This window comes from Leptosomus discolor, chromosome 1 (genome assembly GCF_034619465.1).
Source record: "Leptosomus discolor isolate bLepDis1 chromosome 1, bLepDis1.hap2, whole genome shotgun sequence".
Classification (NCBI taxonomy): domain Eukaryota; kingdom Metazoa; phylum Chordata; class Aves; order Leptosomiformes; family Leptosomidae; genus Leptosomus; species Leptosomus discolor.
In genome coordinates, this window is record NC_141391.1 from 188881420 (window position 1) to 188909348 (window position 27929).

Genomic DNA, 27929 nt, shown 5'->3' on the forward strand with positions numbered 1-27929 from the left:
TGGTTTTGTTTTTTTTGTAACGCAGAATATTCTTGTGGCAAGAAATAAAGTTAACAGAGTCTCAGTGAATAATGCACATTGTCTGGAAAACAGCTAAGCTGTTACTTTGTCCCTTGCAACTTGTTAAACTGATTCTATTAAAAGCTGATAAGTGAGATCTTTCCAGGATCTGATAAAAGAAAAAATCAATATATTTTTGATTAAAGGATTGGTGTTCTTAGACCTCCAGTGTAAATGGGTCCTCTGGCTACACTAAGGTCATCACTACTGCTTTATTGGGTAAATGATACTAGCATATGTCAGGGAAAAGCACATACTATCCTCAGACATCTTTTATTTCTCCAGACATCTGCCACTACAAAATTGGTAATTGTGTTATTTGTTGAAGTACATGCTATTGGCTCTGTAAGGGTGATCCAACTGCAGGAAAAGAGGTTCTTTTCTTCAATATTTTTTGCTGGTAAGAGCAAAAGATATCCCCAAAGCAAACAATCATCACCACACTCTTCAGTACTCTAATGTTGGGAATCTAAGCATCTTCATATTCCAGCTTCACAGAACAGAAGCTACCGATAATTTCTTAGGAATAGAAAACCCATAAAAACTTCACAAATCTCATAAGTGACCACACATTACAACAGATTAATAAAGCAGCTAATAAAGAGCATCAGAGCACAGGATCGTTGCACTCTGCTGAAATGTGGAAAATACACATTTCCAGTCTTCCTTTGGAGCTCTAACAATGTCCTATCTTTTACCTAAAGTTTAATCTTAGCTATTTTCTTGTAAGTGCATCTTACATTAAATCAACTGCATTGAAGTGTCTACAATCCCTTTTAACTCTGAAATTATTTTTGTATTATGATTTTAATGGATAAAAAAAATGAGTTAACTCCAAAGTAAAAATATGCATAAGTACAGCTGAGTTACTCCATGTTTTACAGGATTTTCCCACATTCAAACTATGATCTTGTAATATCCGTCTTACATACACTATTTTACAATCTATGTGATTGGGTTAGCTTGAATCAGATTTTGCTTTTGAAGAAAATCTTCTGACCATCTCTACATGTTGAGTCACAACCTACAACAGCCTAAGATAGTGAACTGGATTTCTTCTGCATAAAACTAAACCAGAACACATGCTCTTGCCACTCAGTCCACACAACAGAGTTAGGCCAAAGTAAAATCCTTAAAACTTTTACACATTAAGATTGGGCTTAGCATGAACTGCTGCTCTACAAATCCACTTCTACTGGATGGCACCACGTGCTGAAGTAGACAGCAGTCTTAGACTTTCAAACTGTTCATCTAGTTTTAGCAAAATTAAATTCTATAAAAACAAACCATCAAAGCTCAGTACTAAATAAGTCCTTCTGCTTTTGTGTTTTTCAAACATTTGTTGAGCATGCCAGATTCAAGGAACAGATTTTACAAAAGCATTTCTTAACAACACTAACTACTGTCTGGACTCTCAATAGATCTAGATAAAATATGTTTGAGATAATATACTTTGGAAACAGACTAAGATGTTGTATGACTAAGTAGCCAGTAAAAGCTCAGCAGTCACCAGGAAAACAGGAGTGAACTGAAAAACAAAAAAGCCTTGAGAAAAGATGTGAACACGGACCTCTTTCATTTTCCAAATACAGTTACAACACTACTCTACAACTGTGTATGCTAAAAAGTTCGCCTTCAGATTCTAATAGTGTAATTATTTCTACAAACTAAGGTGTCACAAATATAGCTTTTTACTTAAAGGACAAAAAACTGAAGAATATACAAACAGAGCTTGTGACCTTAACAAGTAAAAGTGGAAGAGGAATAGGAAAGTAAAGTTAGAAGACATCACAGTGCATAAAACAAAGAATTTTACTGGGGCAAGCCATATGGCTGTACCATCTTAAAGCAGTGCCATTCACACACTTGCACTATTCCACTCAGGGCCTGTTACTGTTCTAGGAAAGAAAACTGCAAAGCAGGAAGAAGGGAAGGCAAATGGAACAAGATACAAGAACATACCAGGGAAAACTCTAGGAATCATCAGGGGCTGACTTCAGCTGTTTAATGTTAATTTAAGTGATAGCAAAAATTAATCCCAGCCACTAGTTTAGCTAGAAAATATGGATATATACATATGCATACACAGTCAAGTGAAATTAGTATGCACCTATTAAAGAGAAAATGAGTAACTTGCAACTGTAGTCTTAATGCATCAAGTGCATAAGCATGTCATCACTCAGACCTAAATACTTAATACTGACAGTTTTCTTGCTTCCATATAGGAAGTAGAATATCCATGTCCAAAAAAAGCCTTTTAAATTGTGAAGACACACATTAGACAATTACATCGACATAGAAACAGTCTACAAAGTAATACTTATTATTACTGTTTATTAACAACAATAATAAAGTCGTAAATAAACCTGTATTTTATTATTACATCTACCTTAATACAACAGAAATTATGTTATTGTGGGCGCCAACACAATTAGAAAAAGTTATTTTTAATAGCGATTTCCAGCAACAAAAAAAGCCTGCAGGGAAGTACAACCCGTACTGTCCCAAACAAATGCCAAGTGATCACAAAAGAATATTTCTCTCTAATTTACTGAAGTTGATAGAAAAAAAAAATCCCTGTTGCCCAAAGTTAGGTGCAAGTGATGCACCACAGCTGCTATCAATCTAGGAAATCTTTAGTTAGGAAGTCTGAAGGTCAAAAGGAACCCCTAGCATCACACTGATTTTTTTTGTCAGTATCTCACATCAGACTTCTTCTCTGGGCAAGTCACTAATTCATTTCAACACCACAGTTTCTCATATCTCACCTGAAAAATATATTATTATCTAGTTCTTAGTACATGTTGGGAAAATTATGAGCTTTTAAGATGCTTTAACATGCTTATCCATGCTTTTAAGAGGAAAAAAAAAATTAACTGAAAATAATCCAGTTATAAATTTAACTAATTTTCCTTTTATTCAAAGCATTAAAGGGATACTAAGACACATCATCGAAATCACAATAATGGTTAAATGATTCTATGGCTTTAACTTCCAACTCTTGTTTTAAAAGACGCTATCCTGGAAATGCACTGGTAGCTCACAAAATGAGAGCATCAATTTACATGCTAAGTTAGAAGAATATTCATCAAACATGTACATTGCCTACCACAACATAATAACAAGAGGCACACAGACCACGCTTTCTTTTCTAATAAAAGAATTTCAATATATACTGAAGCAACAGTAGTCAATTTGTACATACATATATCACTTATTTTTAATCCCTCTACTCTAAATCCTTTGCAAATATTTTAAAAGCAAATTCAGAGTGCTCTTCCTTATGAATTCCACTCTGAGGGGCTAATGTCAAGAAGTCAGATAACTATCTATACCCTTTATGAATTCAACATCAACTCTTTCTGAATATGAAGGCTCAAACTTTATTTGATCTAAAGTAGCAAAACGGAAAACAAAAAAAAAATAGGATAGACAGCTCAAAACTACTTCACAGTATGCTGAGCAGCTCTTTAAGGAATGTATTGCTATGGATTCTAAATGTATTGTCCATGGATTCTAAAGAGCTATCCAACGTGCCCTAAAGAAGACACAGACATTTCACCAGCTGAGTCACTTTCTAGGTTTCACTGACTATACCTAGGTCTCTGTAGACTGTAACAGGAGCCTAGAGATGCAATTCACAAAAAGGTCTTAAGTTTTGGTGTCTTTGGAGCTGTATTCAAATCCTAAAGTCCATTTATTCATCACGAATCCTTCTAAAATTAAACAAAAAGGAAATGCTAAACATTGGCACGTGTCTTAACCTTGGCATCTTACTCACAACCACAGAAATATATCTCCATCTACTCAGATTCCACAAGGGTCTGAAATAGCATCCTCCCCTGTCCTAAAGATATATTTGCATGTTCTTTCAGGACCAATTATTTTCTAATGAAGCACAACTAACCAAAGAAGCAAAAGGTGATGAAGAGGAATGAATGCTAAATTTAAATATGATGCATGTGGTGACCCCATTGGATTTATTTTTTTTAAAATAAAGAGGAACAAGAGTCTAATATAGGTGAAGAACAGATTTATATTAATAGGTTTTTCTTTAAGAAAACAAAGACCCATGCTCAGTTTCTTGCTCTGCCTTTGAATATTCAAACTTATATTTCCTATCTTCCAGGGAGTCTGGACTCTCTCTTAAGCTACAGCAATCGTCATTAAGATACTGTATAAAGTGTAAAGCAAATTACAATCATTACAATTCTCCTTTTCCTCCTCTGGTTGTCTTTACAAAGACTAAGTGGCTAATACTGCATTGTATTAGAATCCAGGCCTGCCAAAAATACTTACTGAACTTAGTTCCTGTGGTAAAACACATGGGTCAGGAGAATTAGAGAAAAGTTGTGTGCTGACATTCAACATCATAGTTTTCAATTTGATATCTAAATTTCTTTCTACTTTATACACCTATATTATTTTAATATGTTCTTTGCATGTAATGATGTTATATTTTCCTATTAGACACTCAACTTTAATCACATTAAGCCAAATGCAAGAACTGTTAATACACTGCGCTTTCTGCTTATACCTTGGTTTGTCTCAGTTGCTATGGCATGCTTTTTTCAGAGAGATTCTATAACTATAGCAACAACACCACCAAAAAGTTTCATCACCCTTCATTGTTCAATAACTATATTCTAGGACTGATCAGTTCTTAATATTGCCTGAGAAAACTACAACTTTACAATGGCTTAAGGACACAGTTATTCTTGCAGTTTAATATAAAGCTCAGCTACGAAACCATATCTTCCCTGCATTAGCAAGCACCTTGTTTTTTTTTCCCTTGTTTTTCCAAAGCACAGACTTTTCCAGATGGTAACATGCTATCCACGTTACTAACTCTCATATTTTCAACATAAAGGAAGAGAAAGACCAAACTCTTTCAACGTATTCAACACTATAGTTGAACAGAAAAATCAGTGACTGCAAGTCTGCCAAGTCACTATCAAAACCAAATTGTTTTATGCATGTTAGTAAAAATTACATCCTCTTACCAGTAATGACTCAAAATTTAATGAAAACTTTCCATATAAACTCTGCAGCAATACACAGATAGATTTTTATTAATACATTAAAAATAATCTCACTAAGAAAATGCCACAGAATACCATTTATATGCTATGGTTCCTTGCAGGCCAGGTGAGCTGTGACTCAAACATACTATATTTCTTTCTGAATGTTGCTAACTGTTTTGGATCAGAGCATCCTACCCAGATGCTCCCTTTGCTTGCACTAGTCTAGAGCTGGACGAGGAAGGGAGCTGCTATACTCAAGTTTCCTAAAGCCTTACTATACCTTTTTACAGACACTTCCTCCATCTCAGTATCTACAACTGCAATACAGTTTAACCGTGATACCTGAAACAAATGTTTCTGTTCAGCTGAATGCATGAAACACAAACAAATAAAAAAAACAACCTGTGGAAAAAGACAGGCAATCAATTAAAAAAATTAATCAGATAATGTTGTTTCTAGTCCTCCAACAACCCTTCAAAGCTGCTAGTCAATTGCACAAACCTCAGGTTTCAAAAAATGAAACAGAGGTATAGAGAGACCTTACATTTCCAGCTCCACCTGATAAGAAGCTACGTTAGTCTTAAGAAAAATATCGGACTAGAAATTCTAACATTAAATCTCAATTCTGCTATTTGTACTCTCTCCAAATGAACTCTTTGTTTCAGAGGCTACAGAGAGCACTTGCTTTATGCCATTTTACATTAGATGGACAATGAACATTATATCAGAACCCACATAAAACCACATTTTTGGAGCAATTGTACCTGTGAGCTTGTACTTAACATTATGCATTCAGTCTCATTAAAACAAGCAGGATTACTCCCCTGAGGAAAGCTTGGTACACATACAGTGCTTGCAAAACTGAAACTTGAGGTAAAAAGCAACAAAGTCCAAAGAAACAAAACCTAAAAATTCTAATACCATAAGCAATGAACTGAAGAAATATATTTTAAGTCATATATATTCATATACCTCTATTCTTAATCAAAGATCTTTCTGTTTCAGGGAATAAATTATCATGTATAGTTACTTAAGTTTATCTGTGCTATTAGTAAGTTTCATCTATTATTTTCATAGCATATTTCTACTGTACCACAAGACAACAGGTTAGGAAACCAATGGACAAATGACACCGCTAGGTTATGACAGACCATAAGGTGTTGCCACACATGGCTTTTGACCTGCACTTTCATCATAAATGAGTAGAAGAGTCTGTCTATCCACAACTCTATTACAGTCAGTAGGCTTTGGCATCATTGCCAGGTGAGAACTGCAGTTCTCAGAGGGGAGAGGGGAGCGCAAACACTGTCTCTTCTCGTACACCATCTTTCTGAGGGAGGCTGTTCATTTCATGCATGCATCACCCAGAGCCTAAAGACCTTTGAAATATTTGTACTGAATAAAAATTATACGTCATCCCATTCTGTTGTGCACCAAGACCAACTAGCACTGGTTTAACTTCACCATAACCTGCTTATGTTGCTTCCAGGTCTAGTCCAGAAAGACCGCGTAAATCTCCAGCTTGGACACCTCAGCATTCTAGAGCTCGTTCTGTGATACAGATATACCTTGCAGTGCTCAGCACAAGAAAGACATGGACCTGTTGGAGCAAGTCCAGAGGAGGGCCACAAGAATGCTCAGAGGGATGGAGCACCTCTCCTATGAAGAAAGACTGAGAGTTGGTGGTGTTCAGCCTGAAGAAAAGAAGGCTTCAGGGAGATCTTATTGTGGCCTTTCAACAATTAAAGAGGGATTATAAGAAAGATGGGGACACACTTTTCAATAGGGCCTGTAGTGACTGGACAAGAGGTAATGCTTTTAAACTAAGAGGGCAGATTAAGACTAGATATAAGGAAGAAATTTTTTACAATGAGGGTGATGAAACACTGGAACAGGTTGCCGAGAGAATTGGTAGATGCTCCATCCCTGGAAACATTCAAGGTCAGGTTGGACAGGGCTTTGAGCAACCTGATCTAGCTAAAGATGTCCCTCTCACTGCAGCGGGGTTGGAATAGGTGACCTTTAAAGGTCCTTTCCAACACAAAAAGTTCTATGATTCTATTCTATGATTTAATTTGCTTTTGTGAAAACTCTTTTGGTTTCAGCTTTTTCAACATGTTAAGAGGTGTCTGTTTGTTTCTTGGGAAGGTTTTCTGTTGTAGTTTTGTTGTTGTAGGGGTATATGTTTCTTTGTGGTGCAGATGGTTGCAACCTCCACAAATCTTGTCATTTCCCCCCATGCCCTAGAAGGCGGTTTGGATTCATGGCAACATGCTTCTTCAAAGCTTGCCAGTAATGGGATGAGGAAGTTCACACATAATAAAGCAGCTGCTAACAGACACTGGAGTCAGGAATCAATAACTAAAGGTCAGATCACAGCATGCATGTGACAAACAGCTCTAGAATTTGTGCTTTCATGTGAACATGAAAGCCAATCCATTTGCTTTCATACCACCACTACTGCCATAACCTTGTTTTCAGCAATCCATAACACCCAAATCATTTTCTGTCAAGGTCTGAAGCTCTTCCCTAAATCTATCACCTGATGTGGCATTCACTGAAGTGAACACAAAAGATGTGCCCTAATGCACATTCAATTCTCAGAAATTACAGTAAACTGTTTTGGTGACTAAGGTCCAAAGTGCAGAATGAAGTGTCAGTATTTAGCAGCTAACACTGCAAAAATAGTTGCTTATATATGATTTCATTAACAATAAGAATCAATTTACTCAGTATTATCTTCCTTCAAAGCACTAGTTAGTTATCTTGCCAAACTACAAAGCACAGACATAATTTTGTCAAATTCAGCCCAAATTCCACACGGTTCCCCAAATTCCTATTGCTATATGCAAGACGACAACTAGTACACTAGTCATGGCTTTGTACACATTTTTCTTAATGCTTTTTATCCAATTAAGAGGGTAACTATTAACTCCTTAAAGCAGCAGCTTATATTTCTTTTCATGAGCTGTCTTATCTAAAGTGCTTTTTGGTTTAAAGTCCAGTCTTTCATTTCTCTAGTGGCCAGTTTTAAACTGTTGCCTCCAGAACATCTTCTTTCTATCATGAGGAGAACAGAGAAGAATACAGCGGCCAACAATCAGAAGAACCGCAGCCTGTGGGAAGGACTCACGTTGGAGCAGCTCATGAAGAAAATACAGAGGCCAAATTACAAATGGGAGCCTTCTGACCAGAAGGTGATCTGCCATTGCATCGGGATTGCGTGGCAAGGTTTTGATAGCGAGGTGAGCTACAGGGGTGGTTTCTGTGAGAAACTGCCAGAAGCTTCTCCTATGTCCAAAAGAGCCAATGCCAGCTGGCTCCAAGACAGACTCACCGCTGGCCAAGGCCAAGCTCATCAGCAATGATGGAAGTGCCTCTGGGATAACGTGTTTAAGAAGGGGGAAAAAAGCCCTATGCAACAGCAACCGCAGCCAGAGAGACGAGTGAGACTATGTAAGAGAAACAACTGTGCAGACAACAGTGAAGGAGGGGGAGGACCTGCTTCAGGTGCCAGAGCAGCAATTCCCCTGCAGCCTGTGATGAAGACCACGGTGAGGCAGGCTATCCCCCTGCAGCCCATGGAGGTCCACAGTGGAGCAGATACCCACCTGCAGCCCACGGAGGATCCCACGTTGGAACAGGTGGGTGCCCAAAGGAGGCTGTGACCCCATAGGAAGCCCATGCTGGAGCAGGCTCCTGGCAGGACTTGTGGCCCCGTGGAAGGGACCCACACTGGAGAAGTTCATGAAGAACTGCAGCCCGTGGGAAGGACTCATGTTGCAGAAGTTCATGGAGGACTGTCTGCCGTGGGAGGGACCCCCACGTTGTAGTAGGGGAAGAGTGTGAGGGGTCCTCCCTCTGTGTAGGAACGAGCAGCTGAAACAACATGTGATGAACTGACCACAATCACCATTCCCCGTCCTGCTGGGCCGCTCAGAGGGAGGAGGTAGAGAAAAATTGTAAGCGAAGTTGAGCTCGGGAAGAAGTGAGGGGTGGGGGGAAGGTGTTTTTAAGATTTAGTTTTATTTCTCATTACCTTTCTCTGATTTGATTGCTAGTCAATTAAGTTAATTTTCCCCAAGTCTAGTCTGTTTTGCCCATGACAGTAACAGGTGAATGATCTCTCCCTGCCCTCACCTCAACCCACGAGCCTTTTGTTATATTTTCTGTCCATGTCTAGCTGAGGAGGGGAGTGATAGAGCAGCTTTGGTGGGCACCTGGCTGGATGCCAGGTTCAACACACCATACACATCACCACTACACAAGCATTTAATGGTTCAATCTTCCTGGCACACTCCTCAAACAGAAATTATAAGGCTCTTGCACTAACTCCGCTCTCCCCTGTGCTCATATCTATTAAGTGCATAGTGGTTCCACTACTGTTCACTCCCATGTTCTCTCTCTTGGCGAGAAACGTGCTGGGAGTAGAAATAACTACTGAATATTTAAAAATTCAAAGGTTATCAGAGCTCTCACAAAATTTAAAGTCTAGGACAAACAGAAAAAGAATGGGTCCAGGACTGGCTCCCAGCTAAAAAAAAAGAGGTCAAACAAACCCTAAATGGATGCGAGATTGGATTTGACTGTTTTACTGAAGAATAGGCATTTTCTCACTGAAGTACAGGCTCTTTTTACAAAAAGACTCTTAATTGACTAAGTGCAGCCCTTCAGTCTCATGTACCTAGGAGAATTCATCTCAAATATTACAGAGCAAGCAACAGTTCTAAGTTTTGAATGTGCACTGATTAGGAGAGAGGAAAACAGAGATACTGAAAAATGACCTTTAGGTCACAGAACTAACATTCACTCAGCGAATGCATGTATGTTCCTACACAAACAAAAACAACTGAAAAATGGAATAGGTAAACAAGGCAGAGAAATATACCTTATTTAAATCTAAAATGATACTATAAACTATAACAATTTCAAAAGGAAGCAAAAACTTATCCTGAATCAAGACTATCTTGTGCTTGTTTCTAAATGTGAAATTTGTTACCTGGATCAAAATATACAGTGTGTAGTAACAAAACTTATGTGAAATCAGTAAAAAAAATCATGTGGTACCTGATGGGTCGATTTTCTTTACTATCAAAGAGCGAGAAGATTACTTCCAGTTCCTCTCCCAGATTGGAGCACATTAGACTCTTCATCTGAACAAAAAGATGGTGGCTGCTAGCTGGTACTGGTGTGTCTTTTTTTCGATGACGATGCTCCATCTAAAAATAGCACAAACAACATAACAGCCAGTCTGAATTAATTGTAAAAATCTCAAAACTTAAAAAATGTAATTCTGAACTACTTTCTTATTCCCAATTTTTAATTCAGTATTAACTTGTAATAGTTGGGGATTTCTTTGGTATCTGAGAAGGAGAACGTAAGGAAGTGACTTTCCCAGTGTTGCATTGCACCATAATTATCTCTAGGGCAAAAACAGTAACCTCTAGAAGACTACCTTTTTTCTACTCTGAAAATTCTAAGTCACTATAAAGCTTTGTGCTGTTACAATACAGTATTTCATATCTGGTTTAAATAGTTAAAGATCTGATATTCTAGTATTCATACACACAAAAAAAAATGCTTTTGCAGAACATCAGTATTTTAAAATGGAAAAAAAAAATCACATCCATATTTTATAATCTTTGGCAGACTATTATATAGAGGCTACTAAATTCTCTTGATTTGACTTCACAGTTTAGGCCTTCACCTTTTTAATCACCCATTAAGGGTAGGACAATTTTAACTTGTACTATTTCTCCCTTACATTGTACCAACAATATTTTTGAACAGCAGTCTTTCTAAGCTACTTATCCTTCAAACTGAGGTTATCTTGGGCTTTTTTTTTTTTTCCTCTATTTTTGAAAGTGCACTGCATGAGTTCCATTATTAGTTTTCTGGGTTATCCTTCCTCTGTTACATTTCTTCTTATGATTAATGGTTCCTTACTACATTTCATCTAGTGCTTCAACAGGAGTCCATAACATTCCATATGACTTTGATATTGCCCAAAGGTATACTGATTCTAGCACAGAGAAATCACTAACAGGGTTGACATGACAATTATCAGCATAAGCAGTTACAAATTAGCAAAAATATATTATAATTTCAACTCCACAGAAAATTGTAGCAATTATATTTTTGCTATATTGTATATTTAAATACAATATGTTAACATAAAAGAAATTAGCTTAAATAAACTTAGTCTTAAGTAAGTAAGGCTCAGAAATGTATATCCGTAACAGCTGAAGCACTTAAATATGAACCAAAGCCCACATAAATAAATTGGGAAGTTTTCTTAGACCTCACTGGAGATGAAATCAGAATAAGAAATTACCAGTGCCGGTTTTAGTAAATCAAGATGAGCTTTTATACCCAAAAGAGAGCTTTTCTATATCCCAGTATGATTAATTGTGACAATAGTTGTACCATGAGTATATTATATTTCCACAAATCTTATCTAACAGGACTCATGGGCCAGGTAAAGCTCTAATGAAAAAAAAGTTTCATAAGCTTTTATTGATGATTAAATTCATGTTAACAGTCACAATTTTAATGATATGTCAGAAAACACAACTTTTAACAAATAACATCTAAAATGAGCGTGTGTGCACACACAAAATTGATACCAAATCAAAGCATCTCATACAGATGTAGAGATAACATAACTGTTCAAAAGAAAACTTCTTTCCTCATAGTAAAACTCATTACATTATGAAATGCCAGTTTACTTGATCAGAAAAAGTAGTTTTGATTAAGTAGAAGAAAGCGGCCATCAAAACATCAGTATGTAATTTGATAGCAAAAGTACTGAGTATTATATTCACATACCAGCCTGTAGAGCTCCGTAATGCTGATCTCTTCGGGATCCACCATAGCATATTCTTTTCTCGGAACTAAGTCAAGTCCCAGTTGTCTGTATGAGAAATGGAATAACAACAGTAATTAGTTTTTACATACAAAGGAAACAAATTAACCCATTGCTTCTATTTATTTTTCACAGAAACATTCCAACAAATAATGTACGTGTTAATTGGTACTCCACAGTCGGTTTTGTTTTTTTAATATATTTTGGCTATATTCACCATTCACAGATGATTCCTCCCTTTCATTTTGTACCAACAATTGGATATGGTTTTCCACTATTTTTAAATTTCTTTCACATTGTGGAAAATGTACAATAGATATTGTCCTTTGTACTATTGTGGACACTGTAACATGTGAATCACACTAGTATTATCAATTTGAGTGACAACCATGGAAAAGAAGTTAAAAAGAAAATCCATCAAATGCCAAAACATCTGCTTATTTTTAGTTTGGAGTGGATGGCATCAAAGTTGCTTGGCTGTACCCTCTAAACAAAATAATTAAATGAGCTTGAATCAACAGAAATAAAACTTATTTTTAGCACAGCAGCAAACAATAAAGATGAATAACACATATGGGGCAGTCATGCGGAATTTAGAAAAACTTGAAAAATTAGAAAGTTTTTTAAAAAATGTGTTTTTAAAGAGTAGGAACTGACCACTTCAAAAACCATCACAATTCCATTCAGTTAGCACAAAATTCTAAGCAGACAGTTAATCATACACAGTTAATCACATTTCTTCCGCTATGTTTAGCATTTAGGCTTTCAGACAGCAGCAGTTGCAGAAACCCCTGAAATTCAGTTAATTTTACTATTGAATATTGCTGCATTTACTCAGAGTTTAACTGAATAAATATAGGTTAAAGAAAAGACTTTGGAAACAGCACTCATATGCCAAAAAGGTATTTTAACCTTTTTGCTGCTTTAAAAAAAAAAAGTAAACACAATTTGTATTAGCTCTTATTAGTTATTCAGATAAAAGAACAATGCAGAGCATAGTAGCAAGATGTGTTAGAGATGCCCAAGTAGGAACGGAATAGTGTGACAGGAGTCGAAAAGGAAGCAATGGCAGCCAATACAGTTTCAGTTAAGACAACAGAGCTATGTTAACTGTGTCACACAGGAATCTGGCCAGGTATGTTTTAAAGAGACATAAAAGGATGCTGCAGATATTCCAATGGAATTATCTTGTAGACAGTACCTCTGCTATGTACAATAAATTCAGAGAAAAAAGGAAAATAAAACAAGAAGTCACTTTGCACTGTTAAAACATAGTGGACAGAAAAACAATGAAGGAGAAAGTCCACTAAAGAAAAATGGTAACATCTGTCAGAAATTCATTCCTTATTTCAACATTCTACAATGAGTCCAAAGCTGTGGCTTTATGATTAGATTACACTATTTTCATTTATTATTATATTTACTCACTCATTGCCCCAATCCAGACGAGCAGTGATGTGTCGCTTGACATCCTTCATTCGATCATGGGTGAGATGGCCGACAAGGACCTGCCTTCGCAGGTCTAGGATTTCATTCATTATGTGCCACAGTCGGTGAAAGAGATCCCCCTCATTTCTCTGTGAGAGATAAAAATATAATTGCCTCTACATCACCTGTATAATAAATACAGAAAAATCCTTCCTTATTCCCCTACTTAGTCTTTTTTTTTCTCCCTATTGTGCTGTGACCATTTTACCTGCATGCGTGTGTGTATCAAATCATTTCAGAGCTTACCACAGACCCTGTCTTTGCACCACACACACTCCAAAATTTCACTTCAACTCCTTATGTCTCATGTTAACACAGTCTAATTTATGTGACAGATATGACAAAAATTCAACAACATGTTATTTCATGCCATAGCACTGTTTTATTCCGAGAGCATGTTCATTCTGTGCTGCTGTCTCATCCAAACTGAATATGTGATCATCTAATTCAAGACTATTTGAACTCATACACATAAGGGAATGAAAAGGCAATAGCTCCTAGCATTCAAACCACTCTGAACCACAGAGTGATTTTTTTTGAACTTTTCTCGCATGGATACAACTGTACACACTACTGTCTGACCATAAATAAATAGTATCATGTAGACAGAATCTTGTCAAGATAGTCTTCTTCATCTAACTGTGAAGTAGGAGAAATTATGGGAATATGATTGCTTTTTAAACCACATCCTCCTACTCTAATCATATACCAGTTAAGGACATAAACAATTTCCCATAACAGCTTCCTCCCAAACAGGAGTTCTTCTAACTCCTCCTTCACCAATCCTAAGTATTTTTACTTGATAGAATTTTTTCTGAGAAACCCTAGCTTGAGGAAATGACTGCAACCTCCATTTAAGTGATGCATCACACAGCTGAAAACACATTCCTACTCAGATTTTTTCTCCTAATTCATGACAAAAAACCCTAAGCCATTTCTTTTTTCCTTCTTCATATGAACAAATGGCATAAAACCAAAGTTCAGCTACTTCTGCTGCATAATTGCTATGAAAAGCTAAAATTCACTTAAAAGCACCATTACTCTCTGTCAATAACTTTTATATTCCAAGGGCTCTGACAAACTGCTGTTTGATAAATCTGCTCTTTTTATTTCACATTCATTCACTTCACAAACTCACTAAAATGAGCATTAATTAATTGTTTGCCTTGGTTTTCTGTCTGGAAAAAAAGAAAGCCAGTGCATTTTGAACACACAGTGACAACAGCAGTGAAGAAAATAGCTGCCAAGAAAGAAGAAACTTCAGTAAGAACAATAGGAATAGATGAACTTTGTAAATAAAAGAAAACAAAAGAAAAAGGTCGTACAAATAGGCCTTGAATTAGGAGTAAGGGACAAAATTACTTCATATGAATGTCATAGAGAACTAGGCTGACAGTATGTTTTCACAGTTTTCCATCAGACACTAGCATATAAAGATTTCATTTCTACAGTTAAAAAACCAAATTGAATAAACACTAATTCAGGTGCATCTTTGTTTTCAGTATCCAATTATAAGCTCTATTGAAGTAATTTATTTATATGAATACAAGAGACGTGCTAATGTTTAACACTATTAAGCTCAAAATAACATCTTCAGGCACCCTTTCTTTTCCAATGCTTTAGAATTTGTCTATGAGTTGCTTGTATCTCAAAGTGCTGAGTGGATCTGCAAGCAACTGTGCATGGATTTATGTCTCTACACTACGGGATCATATATTTGCTCCTTTTGTTCCTATTGTACTAACATACTTGCTAATACACACAAAGCAATCACACTTAGATATGCTTCATATAGTCAAGAAAACTACTTCCCATAATAATCCAGAGAAATTTCAAACAAGCTTTGAAGAAACAGTTTCTTGTTTCTCAAGGAACAGTTCATACTGTTTAATGACAATTTCACTACCACGTTTACAATGATAGTCTAAGAATCCAACAGAAAGAAATACTTGATTTTGCAGGTTCTTGTATAAAAGCTTTCACTAAGCAAATCGGCAACTGCTCCAATTGCAGGTTTCAGAAAGGTCACCTGGTTCTGAATGGCCTCTCTGAATACAATCCACACAATCATCTCAAAAAGGTAGCAGACTGCCTATTTCTGTACCATCCTGACTTGTAGAAGGTCTATTGGCACCATGCATTGCTGTTTCTTATGAAGCAGAAGCAGCCTCTGTATCAGCAGAAGGTAGCTAATCTTCTCACAATTTAAGTCATAATCATCAGCCCATCGACGAGTTAAGATGAGGGGCTGAAGACTATGTAGATGCAAGTGAACAGGTTTTGATTATATTTTATGCGTGCAAATGCTGCCAAGTCCAAACCATGGTTTGGCTGTAATGCAGTAGATTCGAAGGTTAAATGTTAAAGATGGAAGACAATCACAATTTAAAACTAAAATATTTTAGTTAAACCTTTAAAGACACAACTCTACAGTCAAGAGAAAGTAAAAAAAATAAAAAGTTTCATTAACAGAGGAAAGAGAAGTAGGCACGGAAAAAAATTATAGCAATTATTATGTCTCAGATTATAATGTGCAAAAACCCCTAATGTTAAAAGATGCAGGACAGTCAGCGAAGGCCGAATTTCAGTCAGAATAAATAGGTTTCTTTCCGTGCGTTGCAAGTACACCAAAACAAAACAATTTCTACCTAAGGTGGTAGCCAATTAGGAGAAAGAAGTGGTAGGATTTCTTACAGTGAAAAAGTCAGTCACTGGTCCAAAACCTCTCAAAAGAATGGGAGACAGCAGCAGGTTCATAGAAGACACAGGAGTGAAAAACAGTGTAGGGAGCTTGTATCCAAGATCCTACTGATACTGCATAACATTTACATAAATAAAGTAGAATAATCCCAGATCTGTATGATTTATATTATGGACTAAGAGATGCTTAAATGACTGGTGACTCAAAACAAGGCTAAATTGGAAACTATCAGGTGGATGAGTTTGGAAGTTTTCTCTATGCAAAAATGTTTGCCTACCGTAATAAAAAAAAAACCCACCACCCCACAAAGTTTTTTATTTATATAATTTTTGCTTCAACTGAAGTTTAAGGGAGGTAATTACAGAATTGGAGAGCCCACATTTACAGAGTGAGCAAAGGAAATGAGAGAAATAACACACACCACAGGTGCTCTTTGAGAAAGAAAGAATAGTTGCTTATTGCTACTTTGTGTTTGGTGCTCACACAACTGCTACTGGAATACTACATCCTGTTCTTAGTCCAGATATACAACAGAAAATGCAACATGGGTTCAGAAAACAGGAACGGTTAAGGCTAAAAAATGATTTAAAGTCAAATTTGAGAAGACAAATCTACTAAGATAGTTAAGTAGAAAGCTAAGACTGTATCTATTCAAGTGGAACAATTTCATAGAGGGGTATTCTATAGGGAGTTGCAACAGAATGACTAAGACCAGTGTGAATGAAAAACAAAAATGTATAACAAGAAGGAATGACAGAACAAGGAAAGGTTAAATACTAATAACCAAAGAAAACCATAAGCCCTATTTCATTCAAACAAGGAGAGGAAAAAACTGACCTGAAGATGTCAGGTAGAGGGAGAAAAAAATCAGAGCCACAAAATATCCAGATAAGGAAAACAAGAGAAATGTGAAACGTGGGACTCCTACTTAAAACGTATAAAGTGTAAGATAAGGAAGAAGTTCAAAACCAGAATCCAATCCTGTAATGTGTGGCGGGTAAATCCAAAATCAGCTCTCTATTGCTGATCAAGAACCACCACCCAGCCTCCCTCAGCAATGAGGACAGCTGGCATCCCTTGATCTCTGTGTGATATACAAGAGATCCTGGTCAAATAACATGGACACATCTCAGCGCTTGTGAGTGTGTGGATGCGAGAGGAAATAAAAATACATCAGAAAATAAGTATAAATCAAATTGACTGGCTGAGACATTTTCAATAATATACTATATTTCTGTATTTCAATAAAATACCAATATTGTTTGTTACACTTATATTCAACACTTCAACTTAGAAGACAAAGGAATCCTTAGATCCAATGGCTACATGATGAAGCTGGACAAATCTCAATCAGTAAGTTGCTAAAGTTTAGCAGCAGTAGTAGTCAACGACTGGAACAAATTAAGAGATGCATTTAATCAGTAATTAAAGCACTTAAAAAAACAAACAATGCTTTTTTGTGAAATATATTCTTAAGCCAAACTAGAGCATCTAAATAACAGCGTGTCTTTCGAGTTGGCATTAAATCAAGGCAACATTATTCAGGATACTTGCCACATAGAGTTGTTTCCACATCGTTCCCCAGTCTCTTAAAGTTGATGTCATTTCTGTAATAACAGAATCTTCTGTTGGAATAACCATTTCAAATTGTCTGTAATGTGCAGAAGAACAGACGATATTACATAAGCATTACAAATCCCATTGCACTTACTAACATAAACACTTTCTCCTGCCAACAGTGATGTCTGTCAATCTACATGGGTGCTCCTTCAGCCCATTACACTTTTTATTTGTATATTTCATTTAGTCCCCATGGAAAAGTCTTAGGTGAAAATAATTTAATCCCCATGGGAAGTCTTGGTCCTACAGAAGTCAAGGTGAGTTTTTTACTATGAGATAAGCGTGTCAAAAACTACTTTCACAGCAGAGTAATTCCCACAGTTTCCAAAGGAATCTTGCCGCTCTAGCTTAGACTCCAAACCAGTGATTGCTGCCACTCTTTTTTACATCTCTGTTTATAGAAATAAGTGAGAAAATGCCGTTCCTTGAACTGAAAGAGGATGTAAAAACTCAAAGGAAAACTAGTACACTGTGAGTTCTTGGCTATTTGATGCTGGCCAAGGACAAGCTGGGCTGGCTTGGTCAAGACCAAACTCTCCACCACATCATCACTTTACACACCATCATCACTACTATTTCGTTCTCACACACAGTACATTTCAAAGGTTTGCATTCATGCCAGGATTACTTTTCTCATTTTATCATTTCTCTCTTATCAAGTTAACATAACAATGTGACAGCTCCTGGCCATGACATGCTGTAGGGCACATGGCCTGAATGGGAAACAGACTAACAAAGAAAACAGAAGCAACAAAGATTGAACTGCAAGTACTGTCATGGTGTCTGCTAATAAAAATGACCAACTGTTGTCAAAAACACATATTGGCTCTTCATCACCTGAAGAAAAGAAGTAAAGGAAAAAACATCTCTATTCATTTACAGTTTTGCCATTGAACTGATAAGATTATTTTACCATTTTTTTTGGTTAAATGCCAGCTGTCTGCCACAGTACAGCTGCTGTCCTCAAAGAAGGCAACTAATCTTAAACAGCAAGGTAGTAGCCAGCTTCAGTACAGAATAATTTCTTCTCATTAAGGCAATACCTTTTTCAAGCCAAACTTCACAACAGGAAGTGAAAACATGCAATCGTTTTCTCTTTCCTCTAGACAATACAGACTGATACTCCCAATTGCGCTCCATGTCTTGCTTGTCAGAGTATGTCACTCCAATTTTATGACCATGCAGGAGTATCAGGTTAGCTAAGGACAATCATTTCAAGTCCTGTGGCAGTAAGCTGAAGTTAAGGTATTATAACATAACAAAACACCACTTTACTTTACAAGCAATAGATCTTTGGTATAAGTAACCGACCATGATTAAATATTTGAATCCAGAACATTTCACCTACCCTTTGTTCTTAACACAAGCATTTTTCAAGTGAATGTAGTTGGATGGAAATATGCCCTGAAAAATAAAATAGTTTAGGTAAAGCCAAAAAAAAAAAAAAATCCCCTTACATCACTTTGGAGTACCATTTAGCACCATTTAATATGCAAATGTGTGCTGAATTAAAAGTGCTCCAAATAATTACCAAAAGATATGCATAAAAAGAGAATACAATATATACCCAGTATAGATCTAACAGAAACTAAAATGCCATATTCAGTAGAGTTTAAATCCCTCAATACTTCAAAAAATTAGAAAATAAACACACGTAGACCATGTAGAAGATTGCTTGAAAGCTCACTTATCCTAGATGTTTTTATTAATTACTCCCACCTCGACAAGACACAGACCAGCTGTAGGGGGGTAACATCTTACTAACAGCATCTTAATAATACTATCTTCCGATAGGGATTTTCAAAATATAATTAAAATTAATGAAGTTCAATAAAAAGTAAAGTTAAGTTAATAAAGAAAGTCAAAATAGTTTTATTTGGTGGCTACTCTGCCCTGCAGTGCACAGGAAAGTCGTGGTAGATGTCTACCAAAGAGCGTCAGTGTCCTGAACAGGAGTGGTCCTTTCCTAGCTGTTCAATGGCTCTCCACTGTTTTTTTGAATGGCCAGCATTGCTGTCACAGTCACACTGCTCTTACAGCACATTAACCTTCATAAATCAGAAGAATAAGCAAAATGAAGCAATTCAGCTTCAAGCTTCTGGCTGGGAACATAATACACTACAGTGCATTACTTAATGCAGTGAGGGAAAATACATCTATGTTCTCTTTATAATAAGCACAGCTGCATACAGCTTTCCTTTGTGATGATGGTGTCCCATTTTCTTTTAACACAGATGTTAGACCTTCAACAAAATTGCATGTACTGTGTAGAGGCAACTGCCCTTGTAAATGCTCCTACTCGTCTGTAATGTAAAGTAGTTCAAGAAAGCATCTCCCAAGGACAGTGAGACGTACAGCCTTGCACTCGTAACCACGTGGCAGAATACAGGACGGCTGCATATGCACACTTAACTGTAGACCAGCTGCCACAGATAATGTCTTTGAGTGTCAAAGCAGGCAAAATAACAAAGGAAGAATCTTAACAGAGCAATACCAATAACAAGTGGAGTTACAGGGTGCTTTTATTATTTTACTTTCAGAGAGACACCCTTCAACAACCCAATTCAGAAAAACTGTTTTCATTCACAGTAGGAAAGCAGAAAATACATATCTCATTTCTTCACACATCAAGTCGTGTTTAGAAAACCTATTCATAACTTCTGTCAACACATTTGACAGACCACAAAGCAAGACTGACAGCAAGCATGTGGTGAGAACTGCAACAAAAGACACAGAAGATGCAATAACAAATCCCAACTGTTTGTGTCTTATAAATCAAACTAATATATATATCAATGAGGTCAAAGTAGTAAACATTAGATCAGACTCTGTCTAAATTTATTGTTCACATTGACCTTCCATATAAAGCAAAGGAAATTTATGTGAGCAAAGACTGCAGGCCTAGGCATAAAAGGCCAATGACTTACGATGAGCCCCTAGAAACTTTTGAAATTAACATGTATGTGACCTGTTTTGCAGTTGAAGAGGCTTGGAAACGAAGAGAGGAAAAATAAAAAAGAGGGAAGCTTACAATGTGGGCTAAAGAAGCAATGGATGATTTAAGATCTTTCTTCAATGGCTTTAATAAGACTAAAAACTCTAGTACTGTGTTAAGAAAAAAAAAAAAAGGAAATCTTGAAATGGTTTCCTGTATGAAAAAAAATCTTTACAGTCACAGAGACAAGTCAACAGGAGAGATTAAGAAAATAGAAAGACAAATAAAACAGGTAAAGCTGAAACATATTCAACATGAATAAACACCGAAAGATTAATTTCATAATATTTCCTGTCTGAATGCAGAAAAAAATATCAGTGAAGTCTGGTTTAGAGTACTATCAGCTGTACTACCATGGAAATCAAAGATTACACAAAGAGAAATAAAATTAACTATATATTTTACATGACAATACATATCTTTTCTTCAATTGATACTCTGCATGTGGACTCTACAAACTAGTTGTCTCCACTGGCTGCTCTAAATTAGTTCATAACATCAAGAAAAATAGGCAGTCTAACCAACTTTTCCAACACTATTCACAATTTGTATTCTCCATAGCCTTTTCCCTTCAACTTAGCTTCCTCTGAGTTCACAAATCTAAAAATCCAAAATAAAAGAAAATTCAACAGAGCCTCAGATTTATAAAGTGTATCATTCGAATACGCAGGAGTATTTCAGAAGCGGCATCCACATCCAAACCTAATTACAGTTTTATCAATAATATCCTTAACACTAAGCTCTAGTTTTCCTATAACAGTAAACACCATATACTTACATGGGGACGATAAACTTTTAAAAAGTAAACATACATTTTTGCCAAAGAATGCAAAACTGCAATTGACCTTTACCTTAACATTGGGGTTTTTTAAGGCAAATCCTCTGTACCATCCTGTGAAGAAAGAACATATTGCTTTTTAAAGCACACAAATAATTTCCATATGTAAAACAGATTTCATCTTTCCCTTTTGGACAGATATGACAATCACACAGTGCTGTCAGACTGCACCCATTTAAAAGACTTTCAGTAAAATGAAAGGTATTTTGTTTAAAACAGCTCATATTCAGATAACAATTCACAGAATTTGAGGAATTACTCTTTAACCCTGTATCCCCAAAATGTTTCTAACAATGTAACCCAGGTACGTTTTGCGCTAGACTCCACTCCAGACAAAAGGGAAATGGTTTCATACTGACTGTAAACATTTACAAATCTTTTTTTATTTCATGTTCTAAACCTATCAATCACATTGTTATACAAAATTTGTAATACACCTGAGTCAACAGATCATATGGCTTCTGCAGGAAAATTTCTTACAAGGTTAATGGTATACAATCCTGACAGGAAATCAAAAATCAACTATATAATCTTAAATGATCAAAAAATCATATTGACAGACAAGCCTTAGGTAATGTATTAGGGAGGCAGAATATGAAAAAAATGCAACTTTTTCTCTTACACTAGTAATGACATTTGCTAAAATCATATTAGTATTCTCTATCTCAGAACAGAGGCAGAAGAGAATGTTTACAGTGCTTTAAGATTTAAACTTATGACTTTGAATTCATTTGAAAGTGTCTTGATGGCAGCCAGGCTTCCCTTGGAATACCAAGAAATCAGAAGAATCACAGTAAGAACTCCTTGCTGTTTGAACTGTTATCCCCCTATGAATTTTTATTAAACAGGGACATTAAGTAGAAAGAATGAACCACAAATTAGTTATTATCGGGATTAGAGCTCACTGGAATTGTGAAAAAAAAAAAATGAAGAGGGCAGAATGCATTATATTCTTGACTTCAAAAAAGTGTTAATTTAAGAAAATAAATTAACAATAATTGGGTTCAAATCAACAGTATACAAAACTTCACTATCACTAGAATTCTGACCTGTGAACTCACCATCACATTTCTCTAATATTTGAACGGTGTCTCCAATTTCCAGTGACAGGCCATGTGGGACTGTCCCTCGAAAACCAGCTATTACTGAAAAAGACAGTAAGTTTCAATTATTTACAACATTAACACATAAATAATTATTCCTCTTGTTAACAAAAATAGTATATTAACAGGGGAAGTTAAGGGTTAGACCAAACAGGCTTACTGAAATGTAATAAACTGTAGAAAGAATTAGAGATTAAGCCACTTTCATGAGCAGAGAATTTAAAATACAGGACCTGGAAAAAAACCAAAACACTTAACAGACCTACTATAAATGAATGAAAAGCTTGTATTGGAGATACTGTTAGCTATACCATAAACTACCCTGAAAGACAGAACGGTTTTACTTCAAATGCTCACACACATATCAGACCTCAGATTTTTACAAGCTTAAAGTGCCAATATCTTTCTTGCCATCTATACCACCCACATGCCACAAAAGGAAAACCTTATTTCACATTCGCTTAATGGATGCTATAGACCCAACACTCTATATAATCCCAAATGTGAGGAAATGGTTAGGGGGTGGAGACCAGTAAGGCGTGCTGTTCACTAAAATACGTTAAGTGCACACACAGTCTCCCCCTTCAGCCTCCCCAGGTCATGAGCTCAGGCTAGGATAAGAGCTACAGAAATGAGCTTCCCTTGCTGGAGATAAAACATGCCTCAAAAACAAAACCTCCACCATAGCAGTTATGTTCTCAAATCCTTACAATGATCAAATTTTAAGTCTTCTATTGTTAGTGCTAAAGAAAATAGCCAGCAATTTTTTTCACTCAGAACCAAAAATATAATATTCAAAAGCCACTCAAAATGCTCATTCCTACAAATGCTAAAAATCCATTAACATGCTAGATAGCAATTCAGCTATTCAACCATGTGCTTTCTGTATTTGAAATTCTGAATTAAAATATTGCCCGATTCAGGCCATGAGACCAAGCAATACTGATTTTGATTCTCTGTATTGTAATACTCTTTTGGAGCTTAATTTTTATGTTGAAAACGGCTTTCTAAACAGTATTAGCAGGGCACAACACACAAAATTGGTTTGTGGCCTTACAGCAGTCTTGCTGCTATCAAGTATCTATCTGTCTAGATAGGAAAACCCGTATCTCCCAGCAAAGTAAAAAACCCACCAACTCAGAGGTGTGAGAACAAATAATGACTTGTAAAAGCCAAAACGAAACCCCATGGGTGCAGATATGCATATAAAGTAACTAGCCTTCCACCAAAGGACCTGCAAAGATTTTGAGTCACAACAATCCACTTTGGCAGCTCTTGCCTGCTGTCGGAGGTCTCTCCCACCACAAGCAGAGACCACGCTCAAGCACAATATAACCTGTCATACACCGCCTATGCTTGTCACACTGTTCGTCAAAGGCACCAAGAGAGATTAGCTGTCAGCAACCACAAAAACTTGAAAATTCATTTGTGAATCTTTGCAGGAAAGTTCCAGATTTTAAGAGTAAACCAATAGGATATGGTTTATTGTATAGAATAGCATGTATAAAAATGTACAAAAAGAGCAAAAATATTTTTGCCAAATCTTTCTTCAGAATCTGAAGGCTTCGAAACTCACTGAATTCAATCACCACTTCAATCATCACTGTGCTTAACCCACGGTCTTTATTTATCCCTTTGAAAAAAGCCTGTGCAATTACGTGCCTGGTCAGTCCTTAAGAGTTTCCTATAACACATGACCAGTATTTGTAGCAACGAGCTTTACCTGGCCCCTCCCCAACATTCACTTGTATTGAATCAATCTCTATTCATTTTGGCGCTCCTCTTACTGTCCAAGGTATTTACACAGAACTAAAATACCCTGAAATAAGCATTATGAAATAAAAAGAGCTTAACCACAATTAAGTAACACCATTTTTTAAGAAGGTTAGTTGAAAAACAGAATTTGTACATTGCAAGTTTGTCTAAGAGTTGAAAAATCAGAAATTTTCAATTAATTCTTATATAAAGATCTAAAAATTAAACCAGCTTATTAACTATGAAAAAAAAAAAAACCAACAACAAAACTCCCTGAACATCCATACAATGTATACCTAAATTCCTCTGGGGCAGTGGAATGACAGGAGTCATTCTGGTCACCCTTCTAGCTCGCAAGAAGCAAAACTGAGTTATGAATCTTGCCAAAATAGCGACTACAGCTACCGAAATAAAATGAAGGAATTGGAGAAAAAGCATGCAAAACTAAACCCTTGTCTGTTATTACACTTGTGAGATGTCTTATTTTTAAACTCCATGAGGTAAAAAGAATGGCAGTAATTTTCTCCTTAAGAGCCAATATATCTTGTCACATTGTTATGATCTGACTTCGCTGTGACATTCAGCTTTTATTACTTAGTTACTAGATCTGTTAAAGATCTTTTTTTATTATTATTATTTTAAGAGAAGTTTCAAACAAAAAACTTTTAGGACAAAAAAAAAGATTGAAATCTGACACAGTGTAGAAAATAGCTAGACTTCATTTCAGAGCATGTATGGAAGTAAAAATTATACCTTGAAATAGCTTCTAAAAAGATGGCCTGCAGAGTACCAGAAAAAGAAAGAAAGAAACGAGGCCATCACCTGTACCACTAAGCCAGCACATCCACCTGATCCATTCGCAAAACTCTGGCTGGATTCTTGTGGAAGTCTTGCAGTGAGGTCAGGCTCAAAACAGGCAGCCCGTGGTCTTTAGCAATCCCACTCAAACCAAAGAAAGTGCACTGCAGAGCAGCAAAGTTAATGCAAAGCAAAGGAATCCACAAATAAACTTATCACACAAGTGTTTACTGGTCTAACTTTCTACTAATCAACTCACGTTACAGAATTGGGACCGAGACAGAAGGTGGCTATGCATGTCTTTTTATCTGTGGCACACATACGTAAGTAGACTACAGGAGGCATAACAATGAAGTCATGGAAGGAGGTAGTAACAGTTCCCCAAAGATCCCAGGGTTCAGCTAGGACATCGAGTTCTTAACCAAGTCATGATACAAATTTGATGTATTGATCCTCTTGCCCTTTCTGCCAGTGACCACATTGTTCTGCAACACTTTGCAGATGCTCCTTAATTCTTTCTCTCTGTAATTAATCACTCTGTGGTGACCGTGGCTTAAGGTGTTCTCAACCCAACTTGTGAGCAGTACACATTTATCATACTCAGAAAACTGGACTTTTTATATAAAAAGCATTCACTGAGCCATGTGGATCAAATATGCACCATTTTCATTCTTATAACAACTGTAGCTGGTGCGGTTATCACCTTCTCTCACTTCCATTGCAAATGGATAGCAGAGACTTTAGGAAAGGAGAACGGCAGGAGAAGAGAAATCCACTCTGAATATAGCTCACCTCCCGATACCTGCAGTCTTTGCAGATGTGCTGTCCACATGCATGTTCCCAGGAAGTATCAAAAACACTTACATCTAGATACACTTATTTTTGTCATTATAGTTCCTGAAGGTCATATAAATATCCTGTTTGTGTTTCAAGCACAGGCGTGGTGATTGAAGCCCCCCTCAATCATCTCTTAGCCAGTAGGAGAAATGTGGAACTCCACAATAAAAGTTTGTAGGAGGATATACTCTCAGAAGTGTTTTAGAAACCGAGTTCAAATATAGCAGTTGGCTGGCATTATTAAATATTTTCTTGCTGCCAAAGGGTACTTGGAGAATAAGACAACAACACAGGACACAAAATACTTATCTATACAGAAAGTGAAATTATATGGTGAGAACTACAGTGACATGCAATATTAAAGCAGCTTTTGGTTTAATGCCAAGTTTGAAATTTTCAAGGTCTCACAGGTACAGTAAACCCCAAGATATGAAACAGCCTGTTTCTGGACAACTACGGAGAGATAATCAGAAATAGAAGAACCTTTATGAGATAACCAGTTAAGTTACCTGTTCGTGATCAACTGCTAAAATTAATCAAACATGCTAACATTTTCTTAATATTCTTCTACATTTCAATCAAACAGAGTCAGTTCAATCAAGAATGTGACATAAGACCTTACACGGGTTTCACAAAGTTTTTCACTACAAGGATATGTGTGAATAAATGGAAAGAGGTTTCCAATCCTCACCTTCATATGAGACCACCATTGCAACTAGGAAAAAGAGCAAACAGAAGGAATAATCTGATGGAGCTCTTATGTTCAGCTTCTCAAAAGAAACTTCATCTTTCTGCTCTTGTCCAAATCACTGCCTGCTTGTGCTCACTGCTGGGCAGTTTTACACATGCAAGTGCCTGGCATATAAAAAGATCAATCCAAGCCCAAGGTCTTAATTAAAGCCTAAACCAAGGAGTTTTGGTGCAGGAACTCACTTTCTGCTCATCTAGAGCACAGATAGCATTGCTGTTCTAAAAAATAACACAAAATTCTTCTACTTGCAACTAGGGCTTTCAAATCTTACATGTGAGTTAGCATTATAAAGACGCATTTGAGATTCACCAAGAACTTGCTTGGTTTCATGGCTGGCTTGACTTTTTTTTTATAAGATGAAAATGTCTCCCCACAAAGGGTGCCATGTGACCCCATGCTCAAGATGCTCCCTTGCCAGAAGTTAAAATTAAGCTCAACACTACAAAAAGAGACATACAGTACACTGTAATTCCTGGCTGAGTAGCAGGACATACACCTCCACACATAAAGGAGGTGTACACATATAGCAGCAACAACTACAGTAACTACTAGTACCACAAAAATGAGCATTTGCACTACAATAGCAGACTCAGTTTTTACATCACAAACAACAGTCCTTCAACTGAAGAAAGAGGAGGAGGAGTAAGGATGTGGGGTAGGAAAACGTAAATTACTCTAATAATTACTTGGCCATATTGTGCATGCTAAATGCTGGAGTAAAAAATAGACTCCAGCTCAATGCCCTAAGTCATTATGCCCCAACTACCAGAGGCAGCATATGAACCACACAGAAATGTGGTAAAAACACACTGGAAAATAACAGATTTCGAGGGTGGGAACACTGTGTCAGAGGAACTGGTTTTGATGGGGAGCAAGATGGTCTGATAGAAAAGGAACTGATTAGCTGGCAACAGGGGTGGGTGGCCCACTTCCAAGTTTTGCTTGGGGTTATATTCTTAAAATTTTTATGCCTGAAATAACGAGAGATCTGCACATAAGAACTAATGAGGCAGACATTGTTGTTCCTTTCCTCCTAACAGATGACCAGAAGCTATTATTGATTCCAGATATCTGCTATAATTGAAATCAGGTTC

The 27929-nt window shown here is 36.6% G+C and overlaps 1 protein-coding gene across 1 annotated transcript in view; it reads right to left on the reverse strand.

The window, feature by feature from the left end:
- The window catches only part of DOCK4 (dedicator of cytokinesis 4), a 166981-nt gene extending 140898 nt beyond the window's left edge, over window positions 1-26083 (reverse strand). Inside the window, exons 1-8 of the mRNA XM_086462120.1 lie at window positions 26050-26083; window positions 22653-22736; window positions 21605-21645; window positions 19107-19162; window positions 17693-17789; window positions 13378-13526; window positions 11913-11997; window positions 10152-10303 (exon numbers count right to left, since the gene is read on the reverse strand). Of these exons, the coding sequence (XP_086318246.1) occupies window positions 10152-10303; window positions 11913-11997; window positions 13378-13526; window positions 17693-17789; window positions 19107-19162; window positions 21605-21645; window positions 22653-22736; window positions 26050-26083 (698 nt within the window). The remainder of the gene's footprint in view (window positions 1-10151; window positions 10304-11912; window positions 11998-13377; window positions 13527-17692; window positions 17790-19106; window positions 19163-21604; window positions 21646-22652; window positions 22737-26049) is intronic.
- Window positions 26084-27929: the final 1846 nt, after the last annotated feature.